This window comes from Oenanthe melanoleuca, chromosome 1A, assembly GCF_029582105.1.
Source record: "Oenanthe melanoleuca isolate GR-GAL-2019-014 chromosome 1A, OMel1.0, whole genome shotgun sequence".
NCBI classification, from domain to species: domain Eukaryota; kingdom Metazoa; phylum Chordata; class Aves; order Passeriformes; family Muscicapidae; genus Oenanthe; species Oenanthe melanoleuca.
This window is the reverse complement of record NC_079334.1, coordinates 64195766-64207820: the sequence shown is the minus strand read 5'-3', so window position 1 is coordinate 64207820 and position 12055 is coordinate 64195766. Positions and strand designations below refer to the sequence as shown.

General features: G+C 39.9%; 1 protein-coding gene across 13 annotated transcripts in view; it reads left to right on the top strand.

Moving 5' to 3' along the window:
* Positions 1–12055, top strand: part of CELF2 (CUGBP Elav-like family member 2) — a 373808-nt gene that overhangs the window by 340809 nt on the left and 20944 nt on the right. For 11 of the 13 annotated variants that reach the window (XM_056507927.1, XM_056507918.1, XM_056507892.1 and 8 more), the window contains one exon: positions 9349–9468. In XM_056507927.1, coding sequence (XP_056363902.1) covers positions 9349–9468 — 120 coding nt within the window. Of the gene's footprint in view, positions 1–9348; positions 9481–12055 lie in introns of all 13 variants that reach the window. The other 2 variants (XM_056507901.1, XM_056507936.1) reach the window with 1 other exon arrangement.

The following is a 12055-nucleotide window of genomic DNA, read 5'->3' as shown; positions in this document are numbered from 1 at the left end:
CTGCATTTTGTGGATGTGCTATTGCAATAAGGTTGTGCTTGCACACCCCACTTAGAAACTCATCTGCCATGGAAATAATTGCATGCACCTTCAGGATTCATAACTCATTTAACCACAAACTCAAATTTTTAGCTCATCTGTATTCTAAAATACCATGGATAGGACTCCTAAGTGTCTGAAGGAAACAAATCTTTTAAAAGAAACATCTTGTTGCAATGGAAAGACAAACACCTCCCAAGGACTGTTTACCTGATCTTAAGACAAATATATGAGAGAGGTGAAAAAGAAGAGGAACCATCCTCTCCCATGTACTAGAATCTGAATAGGTATATATGCATGTGGTAAGCACTTGTAGAACAAAAACATTGCTTGCCTTGAATGATAGCCTTGGACTCTGCTGACACTCTTTTTTTATTTTTATTTATGGAGAGATGCTGCTGCATGTTGTTTGTCAATTCTGAGTGCTGAAAGTGTGTCAAAGATGTTGCAGGCACACCAGGGGCCATGTGAAGGGACCTGTACTCCAGGCAGGAGATCCTGGCCTCAGTAGAGCCTTCTTGATTTTTAGATCAGAAATTCTTTGGAAAGTGATTTATAAGTGGCTGTGTTCTGAAGTGGCTCCACATGGAGGTCATTTCAGCATCAGGGCATGCATCTCTGAACAATAGCCCGCTCCAAACTGTGTGAGATAGCTGTAATAAACATGAGAGCACAGCTGGAAGTTCCCTGGAGAAATGGCTTTGATGTGAACTCAGTGGTGCTTCAACGAGCACAGCCACAGCCCTTGGCCCCACTGAGTCAAACAGAGTCATAAGTGCTCAGTAATTCTTCTTTGTTTTCCTCATATTGTGGTGATTGAATTTGGTTTGATTTCAGTGAGAGTTACGGTTGCAGATGTACCATGGTCAGCTATGAAGCTGAACTCAAGCCAGTCCACTGTGCATTATTATTCTGTTCCTGAGCCACTCCAAAGTACTTCCCACCCAAAACCAAAGACAGTTTATCATTGTGGTGTGCTGGGGAGAATGGACAACGTGTTGCAGGCACAATACTGAGGTACAACTTGTAGTTTACTCTAGAGGTGGATGGTCTTCGCCGAGAAATGCATTTCAACAAAACAGAAGCATCAGTGTGGAATTGGCCCAGAATATTAACTTGCTTTTTACCCTCTCTTCATCTTTAAAATCCCATAGGAAAATGTGCCCTTAAACACTAAGATTCAAATTACCAGCCTAAATTCATGAAGGGATGCCCTTGTTTGTTAATGTATATTCTGCTAGATAAATAGGTGTTGGGGGAAATTATGGAACAGGGGATTAGAAAACTACAAAAATGACCAACTAATATGTTTGTCTGTAGTACCTTTGCATGCTCTGTTTTCTCCTCCTTTGCACTGCTGTGGCAGGTCCATGGTGTAGACACTGTAATTTCATGACAATCATAAATGTCAAGTTAGGTGTTGACATAAAGAAGTGATTGAAATGAGGGTCCCTGATTTTTGCTTCTCCCAAGCTTTCTTAGCTCTCAAAAACCCATGCAGTGCTGAATAGTATACTTTTATGAGCCTGAAGTTATTCTCCCATTGTTGAAGGCCTTGGCTTCTGAATTTGCAAAAAATTTGAATGTATTGGTTCACCTCTTTATGTTTTCTGGGTTTTTTAAAATTCTTGTATAAGTCAGTGTTCAAAAAGGACTTCATAAAACATAAATCTCTTTTCAGAAAGCCAGAACCAGAAGGATCACCATTTGGAAAGACTCCTTCCTCTCTCTCCCTCTCTGTCGTGCTTTCTCTCATTTGCACATGCATGCACACAAACACAAAAAAGAGACCATATGTTGAGTGTGTGGTGTTCTCCCTTCCTCCTTTGCTTACTGCTGCTTCTCTTTCCCTGTTCCATGTGAAGAAATGGAAAATCTTTCATGGGCACAGTTCACCTGTGAGTAATGAAGAAGCAGAGGGGCACTGACTTATTGGAGAATGGCTGTGATATTGGTATACGTCTTTCTATATTGTCATTCTTGTTTCCTCTGACTCCTTCTTGCTCTCTTGCTTTTCTGGTGCTCTTTCCCTGGAGTGCATCTGTCACTTTAATTTTATCCTATCGAAGCACAGGCAGAGCACTTAAACTTCCTAGAATCTTCCTTTTTGACGTGTCAGACAGCATTTCTGAGATACCAGAAAACGTGCAAGTTTTTACTTCTTTCTCCATACCAATGGCAATGTGCTTGTCAGAGGATCTTATGGAAAATACTCCTCTCCAGACCAGGAAAATCTACCTCACCAATGCCAAAATCTGCCCTGAGAAATAGAACCAGGGCCTGCTGGTACTGTTAGCAACAGAGGCCACCAGTTTGTGCAAGGGTGGATATTTGGATGGGCTGGAGATCACCGTAAAGGGCAGACAATTTAATGCCAATCACACATGCTAGTTAGATTAGAATACTGATGAGCCCTAGTGAAAGGCCAACTGCATCTTCTTTTAGCAAAAAATATTAAATTGCCCCCATTTCTCCCCCTCCCCCTCCAGTTTCTCCACAAGAATAAATTAAAACTTGGAGGTGTGGTTATTATCACAGAATAATTAGACCCCATGGGATTAGAGACACTCAACGTTTGCTAATGCCCCTGGGTTGTGATTATCTAATAATGATGATGCCTCTGTCATTGCTTAATTATTCTTCCCCTTTAAAATGTTCCTTCTGCAGTCAGAGCCCATAGAATGTGCTCATTTCAGCCAGAAACACCAGTGCAAATTCCTGAGAGCAATGTCACATGGGCACCATGATTGACTTGCCCACTTCTCCCCCACACCGTGTTTATAATCCTCATTTCATAAGCTCCAGCATTACTATATTTGAATCATTCCCCTTTTTCATAAGACATTTCGTTTGTGTGTTCAGGAGAAAACTCTGTGCCCTCCATCTCTTCAAAACAACCAGTTGGTGTTAGTGCTACACAAAGGTAACACACCTTAATCAGTTGACCTTAAATATATAAGGTCAGATCTGTGCAGAATCCCTCCTAACTCCAGGTTGATGGTCCAGACTCCCATCTACAGGAGAGCCTCCTACAGCTGGGTACCATTCCCTGTTTGAGAGAGACCACCACAAAACTAGGATCATATAAACCAAAGTCAGAAGCTTTGCACAAACTTTGTCCACAACAAAACTTTGTCCAATGTCTTTAGTCTTTCAGTCAGGCTAGCAGATGTTCTTCATGTTTAGATACAGTTTTCAAGACACAGTTCCAAACATCATTGGTTATTGCAACTGAAGATTAGAAAGAAAACAGAGAACACAGCCTTAATCTGATTATCCTTAAATCCAGTGTTGTCTCTTAGCTTTATTATCCCTCTTGGACTAAGCAAGGGACAAAGGCATATTTTGTTTACCCAAGAGATTTTGTGTACTAAACAAAAATTTTTAATTCAGCTGGCTAAAATTAGAGATTTCTACTTTTGAGTTTAATTTTTTTGTTATTTTGTCTTAAAATTCTCTGATAAACTCTTACAATTTTTTTTCTGTCGCTGACTGAGAAACTGTTAGAAATATTTTTTATTTTTTTATCACCTTTACTCTCTTTGTATGATTTCTTTATATCCTTTCTTTACATTCTTCTACTGTGATTTTATTTTCTGTTGCACATTGGTGAATCTAAGAGCAATCTAAAACCTCAAGATCCAATGTCAGAACTTCTTCTGTTAGATGTAGGTTGGGCTCTAGAAACCTCACCAAGAGTGTAGTTGTGGCAGCCTAGAATCAAAACCACAGATGAGAGTTGTGGTAATTAATGTCAACCTCTGTTTCTGTAAACAGACCCAAGAATAGAAACTGGTTCTACTGTTCAACACATCTTCATTCTTCAGCCTTCTTTCATTCTGCCCTAGTGTGAGCTGACTTTCTCTACCTTTCTCCTACTCTGCTCTAATTCCCACAGAATGATTGAGGCTGGGAGGTCAGTCAGGACGTCTGTGGCCCAACTCCCTGCTCATGTGAGATCAGGTTGCTCAGGGCTGGATCCAAACAAAAAACCTCCAAGGACACAGTTGGAGCAATCTGGATAATCTGTTCCAGAGAAAGAAGGGAGCAGGACAAGGTGGAGAGCAGTGGAGAAGTGCACACTTTACATTGCCCATAAATAGTGCCAAGTTAGGACATATAGCAGGGAGTTTCCAAGAGATCCAGGGGGTTTTGTGGTACAGGACTTTGCTGAGAAGTAACCAGACTTTTTTTTTTACTTAGACATTTACCAAAAATATTAAGGAAAGAATGAGGCTGACTACACACTGCCATTTCTCTGCTAAAACAAAGTGACACGTGTGTGATTGGAATAGGTCCTTTCCTTCAGTGCAACAGTCAGAGGGTGGGTTGTTTATTTCTATGTCTTCAGCAACCTTCCTGGACCCTGACCCCACCTGTGGGAAAAGGATTCCTGAAGATGAACAAAGAGATGGAGCACCTCTCCTATGAGGAAAGGCTGTTCAGCCTGGAGAAAGCTCCAGGGACTTTATTGCAGCCTTTCAAAAGTGCACCTGCAAGAAAGATCAGGACAAACCTTTTAGCAGGGTCTGTAGAAATAGGACAAGGGGCAATGCTTTTAAACTAAAAAATGGTAGATTTAGACTAGATACAAGGAAGAAATTTTTTTAAATTAAGGTGGTGAGACACCGGCATAGGTTGCTCAGATGCCTTATCCCTGGAAACAGTCACAGTCAGGTTGGATGGAGTTTGAGCAACATGTTCTAGTTGAAGATCACTCATTGCTCATTTTTAAATATGCCTTCGAACTTAAACCATTCTCTGATTCTATGATTCACTTTATAAATTGGCCTGAGACATGAGAGGGGTGGTTCTTGCCCAAGGCTGTGCTACAGACAAGCAAAGGTCTGTGGTTTCTGTATGGCAAGAAGCTCTACCAAGGACACTCCTTGCTCTGAGGTGTAGGAAGTAAATAGGTGTGACAAAAATGTGCTTGTGCCTCCAAGATACAGCTTTCTAAGAGATAGGCAGCAACTGTGAGGAAGCAGAAAGTCTTGCAACAAAAACCACAGGAATTGCTTTATCCAGGGCAGCACAAGAAGTTTGAGGGAAAACTGGGAAAGGCACCAGTAGCACCTGGTAGTTGAGCTCATTCACATGGTCTTTAGGGCAAACCAGCCCAACCTGAAATAGAAATCTAAAGGTAAGGTGTCTGAATTGGAGGTCTTTAAATCTCAGAAACAGTCTAGTTTTGACTAGACTAGCTTGAACGAACAACAAAGCTGCCAAAGGTGGGGAAATTAATTCCATCCACAGGGTGTGTAGCAAAGCCAAAGAAATATTTACACATCATTGCCTTTCCTAGATGCTGTTATCCTGAACCTAGTTCTCCAGCTGAGGCAAATCCAGATGATGTAAATCATTATGACTCTATTGACATAAGCTAGCCAAAAGAATGGCCAAAAGTTTCTATGCTAATTCCTGTTGGTTTTCTAGGTTGGCATAGTTTTTAGGAATTGTGTTGAAGTATTATTTAAATTAAAATTTAAAAGAGAAATAGCTCATTGCTTGTTCATATTTCAGTTAAAAGAAACAAAAGAAACAAAAGAAAAAAAGAAAAAAAAAAAAGAAAAAAAAAAGAAAAAAAAAAAAACCAAAACACTAACCCAAAAGGTGTTATAACCATTTATAGGCAGAAGTGAATGTTTTGAGAACATTTGAAAATGCTAGCTCCTTCCACCCTTAAAGATCTCCATGAGTGCAGGATTACTAATTAAACAGATATCTCTATTGTGTAGAGCAACCACTCCAAATAAAAATGTGTTCTCTGTATCAAAGAGGACTCTGACAAAAATATATTAACCAAAGTCCAAGTGCTTTGGCTTGAAGCTTGGAGCAGATAGTGAAAATTTCAGCAGTAAAATGGAGGAAGCACAATAAGAGAAGGGGCAGGCACTGATCTCCTCTCTGTGATAACCAGTGACAGGACCCAAGGGAATGACCTGAAGCTGTGCCAGGAGAGGTTTAGGGTGGATATCAGGAAAAAGTTCTTCACCCAGAGGGTGGCTGGGCACTGGAACAGGCTCCCCAGGGCAGTGGTCACAGCACAGAGCCTGACAGAGTTCCAGAAGTGTTTGGACAGTGCTCTCAGGTACATGGTGTGACACATGGGGTGTCCTGTGCAGGGCCAGGAGCTGGACTTGATGATCCTTGTGGATCCCTTGCAACTCAGCATATCCTGTGATTCTGTGAATGTTCTGGTATGGAGGCTGGAGGGAGTTGAGAAATTTATTGGTTTTCTTCATTTATTTGGTGTCAGAGGAATGTGGTAAAACCCAATTTATAAATTATGTAGGTAGCCAATCTATTTTTGTCTCCTGGACAACTAAAAGACATAAATATAGAAAGTATTCCGACAGTGAATTATTCTTCCTTTGCCATTACTCTGAGCATTTGTGGAACCCGAGAGTTTTGCTGACACAAGAGAATTATACAGGCTCCCCCAAAGTAGTGCAGTCATTTGCTGTTACCACAAGGCATGTGATTTTTCTTCTTTCCCTTCAGTTTAATATATGTTACAATTTTTTTTGTTGAAAGGAAGTAGAAAATGGCAAAGGACAGGAGAAGCATTGTCCTTGTCTCCAGATGGATTTCATCTGGGAGCACAAGAAGAAAAACTTTCAGCTGATCTAAGCCTTCACACTTGTCTTGTAGGACTTTTTAACTTTTCTTTCATATTCCTTTAGATTTCTCAGGGACAAGGCATGCCATTGCTTCATCTGTTGATTTTATACAGCATTTTGTTAGAAGATTTCACCTCTGTTAATATTTTGGACCTTTTCTGGCCCCTTTATGGTAATATTTTAGCTCATCACTGTCTCCATCTTTATTTCATACATACAGATCTCAATCAATTAGTGTGGGGTCTCTCGTGCAGAGGTTGCATGAGCTCTCCCAGAGCACCCTAAAAAAAGGACTTCCTTTCATTTCTATTCACTCCCATTTCAATAAGATGGTGGAAACCTCACAACGTGTTCAGTTTATTTCTTCTCAAAGAAATATTAAGTCAAAGAGGAAAGAGCATTATCCCACTGTATCTGTGAGGCAGATAACTGCTAAGCAAAAGAAATACCACAACAACAAAACACTCATTCCTGAGGTGCTTCAGGGCTTCAACCAGTATTGTACAGTGAGTATGTGCCAAGTCTTTATTCAGGCAAACTAGATAATCAGCACTGCACCTTCAAGTGGGAGAAAGCACTGAGGCATCTGTTCTTTATTTGCCTGATGGAATAGAGGATCTTGATATCAAAAAAAGGAGAAAAGAGATGCTGGCCCAGATACTGACCATCCCTGGAGCATGTGTTTGAGCAGCCAGTAATAAGAGCTTCCATAATTCATTGTGGGTTGCACAAGAGGGAAGGTTTTAAGCAGATTTTTTTTGCCTTCTCCAACAGATGTGTTGACAATCCATAAGCATATGGCTCTTGTTCACAGGAGCTATTTGCCCCCAGCTTTAATGTAATTTACAGGCAGTTTCCTAGTCCCCATTTCTCTCATTTCTTAACTATATGTGTTTCCTCAAGAGAAAATGGTAATAATCCTCTAAAACAGAAAATGGATGGAATTCAGTCCAGTCAAAACTAATAAGATCCTTCAGATTTGAGTTTTATATATTTCATTTAAATCATTTGCTAATGAACACTGACAGATACAGACCATTGTTGGTCACAGGGAATTCACTTTGGTTTTTCCTCTCTTCTCTGTTGGTACCCAAATTATCTGTTAAAAAAAATGGAATTTTTTACTTGCTTTTTTTTTAATTACTTTTTAAATCAAAGACATTATTGGATTGTTATTGCTTTGTGGGGACAGATTGAATAATCAAAGCTGCTTCTGTTTGCAACATATAAAATTATTGGAGTTAAAATCGCAGATGCTAAGAGACAAGGACTGCACCATAGAGTCTGTAAATCTCTCTTGCCCCACAGCAAGAATATTCCTTGTACTTTGAGGCCCCAAGAGTGTGAAAACCTGTCTTCAGTGGGTCTTAATGTTGCAAAGGTAGGTTATTTGTAGTTTAGAGCTTCAAGGTTTACCCACAGAGTGAAAAAGTTACCTCTTACTTTCCTTACTGGATCCTGTCAGCTCTAGAGACTTCACTTTCTTGAGGGTTCACTGAGTAATCTGATGTGTTTGACAGCCCAAAAAAGCATCAAATAAAAATGGTCTTAACTATTTCATAGCTAGATAATGAATAGGAGCAAAAAAAGCCTGGTTGTAGACATGATGTGCCTCCAGTACATCATCAACAAAACTTTGACTTTAAATGCTCACCTTTCCAAAGATAATGCAACTTAATAATAGGGAAAAAAAGGAAGTCTTTATGACTGATATACAAAAGTAGGGCTCAGGAGATGAGCTAAAAACTTAATTGCTTCTGCAGCTTTTATGAGTGTGATTCATTTGCTATACCTTTACCTACCTGTTAGTTAAGTATTTAATCTTCACTGGTTATTCAAGGCCCTTCTGTGAGACAGACAGGTATTTCTAGTTCACCCTACCTATCCCAAATCATGACTCTTTATAACTTTTTTATGACAAGAGGTTGAGTCTCTCCCTAAACACATATTTTAGATGGATTCCTCTCACCAACCTTCATCATTCCCTTGACATTATAGCATCAAGGACATTTTTTCCACCTTTTCCCCTCTGGCAGAGCTTTTGGGGATACATACAGTATCACAGGGGTGCATATACCTGATTATCTATGTACTAAGGCCAGGATAAAAGCCTGCAATAAAGTGAATTGTAGTTACATTTTGTATTTGCCTGGTCATTCTTCTTATTCTTATTTTCAGATCTTTAAATGAAGTTCATACAGTGTCCTAGGGCATAGTGTCTTCACTTAATATAATTAAACTTACTCTTAGAATATTTGGGGCCCAGAAGAGTAATCTGTAGTATGACAAAATTACTGACTAATTCTTGTTTGTTTAATGATGGGCTTTGGTGGCTGGCAAAATCCCAAAAGCCTGGTTAGCTGATCAGCCTGGGTTGCTAGGTTGATTGACAAAATTTTGAGAAAGTCTGATCCCATACATACTGGTTTGAAATTATATTTGCAAATAATAGCATAGTACTGAATTTTGTGATCTAGTATTTGCAGTTCTAGACTCATCAACACTTCCTATGAACAATCATACTGGTAATGTCTTGAACAAGACTGGTCTTGTTGGTCTCATTTTCTTTTTTCCTTCTTGCAGATAGCCCTGTTGTGCTCCTGTGTGTGATTGTAAGCTGTTGTGTGATCAAATAAAATAAACAAACTTAATTGCCTTAATTTTGCTTTGCTTTTTTTCCTTTCAGTGGCTGCATCAACTGCTAATTCCACAGCTGGTGCGGCCATGAATTCTTTGACTTCTCTGGGTACTCTCCAAGGACTGGCTGGAGCCACTGTTGGACTGAATAATATTAATGCACTAGCAGGTACCGTAAACAGTGAGTATTTATTGCTGTGGTGGACAGCCTTCCCCAATAATCATGCCACAAAAACTATCAATTGTAAAGTGATAATACGATTTTTGATCTCTACACCAAATAAGGGGGTCAAGTTGAGTCAGTTCCACACTACTACTACATATGTAGCTCTCTGGAGTCTTTTAGTTTCACACAGTTTATTCTGCAAAGTAAATTTCCTTGTGTCCCTGCATAAAGACTCCTCTTCATGCAATACATACAGAAGGTAAAAGAATTGTCACTGGGGATTTGGGTTGTCTAGGTTATAGGAGAGGCTCCTTTTTCACTGAGGGAGTCTGACAACAGGTGTATCACCCCAATGTACAAAATCCCACTCAGAAGTGTAGTGCTAAGAAAGATGTTTGCCACAGAGGCAGTCCTTTAAAACATCTGTAAGAATTTTCTAATTGACTTGAGAGCCACATGCTTTAAAAATGAAAGCAAATCTTTGGCTTTTAATTGGCAAGTGTAGGAGAACATGCAGTTAGTCACCTGTAATGCCAGAGCATGCACACCTGTCCTATGACATCTTAACAAACCCTGGCATCTCCAGCTAAGAAGATGCCAGTAGTTGTTAGAACACTCTTCTTTGTTCCTAGCCTTGGTCAAGATTTTCTTGAAGAAGAAAGATTTTTTTTTATTATTGTTTCTGCTATGATGACTTCACCTTTGCTTGTAAAAGAAGAGATTTGCCCAGCTGCATTTTTCCCCCTCCCTCTTTTATTTTTCTTTAGCTGCTGTTGCTCCTTGCATTTCCTTTTGCAATGCAAGGAATCTATTTGGTCATTGCCAGCCCATGACCCATCATAATGTACCCTCAGGAATGGATGTCCTCCTCAGTATCTCTTGCTCACTCTGATGCTGTGCATGATGTCCTTTCTGTCACTGTTACTTGGCTGCTCACCCAATATTTTTGTTCTGTGATCTCTGGTTGGCGTTGTTGGGAGCTGGGAAGGAAGGGGGCTTATGGATGTCCATGTAGCAATGTTGAATGGTTGCATGGCGTCTCGTGTAAAACAGGACTTGCTTCTGGCAAGGACATGTGCATTTCACACAAAACAACCTCTTTGTGAGTACAACTCAAGGACAATGTAAGAAAAATGAGTATGTCCCAAAATGGCAGGCATTAGTTTCTTTTCTTCTTATTCTATTAGTGTCAAAGCAAGCCACTGGAAATGGCATGCATAGAAAGCTAACTTGCCTCCTCTCCTCTCATGAGCTCTTGTAGTAAAAGATCTACCCTGTCATGAGTAAGAAACCATTAAATGTCATTTCTGATTAACAGTCATTGTGCTCCACTTGGTGTATAAAAAAATCACAATATCAAGACCAAAATATGACATCCCATTCCTTCCCCTCTGCAAGTACTAAGAGCCCAGACACACTGGAGCACTCCAACATAATGTACCAAAACCAAGCAGGAGTGAATCCTGTGAGCTCATTGTGTGGCAACCCTTCTGTTGCACTCCTTTTAGCACCCCTTGCTAGGCTGCAAGCAGAGTTTACATTTTCTCAGTGAGTATTTTGAGGTGATGTTTGTGCAAACTTACCTGTATGTGTCATTGGAAGTATTAATGATGTATTCACAACCTGGTACCAAATTTCAGTTTGTTTGAAGTCACCATTGCTTCCATGGACTTGTACTGACAGTGACTGCAGTCCCAGAACTTCTTCATGGATGTTTCTATGGATATGTGTATAGTGCTTAAAAAATGTATGTGGATATGTCTGTCTATGTGTATACATACATGAGAGAGAGCTAAAGAGGGGAAACTGCTTTCCCATGACACAGCTCAGCATTAGGGCACTGTTTCTTTCAAAAGGGAATTTGATTATCACTTTCTGGTACTCATGATGCTGATGATAGTGAAGCATTGCTCAAATTAAAATAACCTCCCCTGTCTATTTTAATGAAAATTTGAGGCTTTTCCTGATGACCTTGTCTGACTCAGTTATTCACACTCAAACCCACCTGGGAGATTGCCTTTGGGAAACCTCATGTTCAGTAAGTCTGATGTTCCACACTGACATGGCTTATACCATGGTCATAAGCAAGCCAGTAAAAAGTATTCATTGGCCATGGACATTCCTGAAGTAACTGTGCACAAATTGGGAATTGAGTGACAAGCTTCTAGTTGAGAAATTAGAAAATCCAAAGCACAAGTCAAGCAGAGGTTAACCTAAAAATTGATCAGAAGGTGGCACTGGGTTTGGGCATTGATTTATACAGAGGTTTGAAGAGCTGCTCTTCTGCCTAAGCCATGTCCTGCCCTGCATGTAAGAATCACATGGAGAATGTCTTCCACACTGAGCTCCCTAGAAGATTTTTATCTGTATTTTTGGTCCTGTTTGGGTCTGTGAAAAGAAGCTGTGAGGCTGATAGTCCTGTATTTGTAGAGAGAAGCATTTTTAAAAGATGTCTGAAGGCCTTAAATAAAGTGGAGTATGGTAAGTTTAAGTATCTCCAAGGTTTTGGCAGAAGTTGTACCTAAGGGTGGGGATTCAGTCTTCCCTCAGTTATTCTTGAAGCACCTAAAATTTTAAATGGCAAAACATT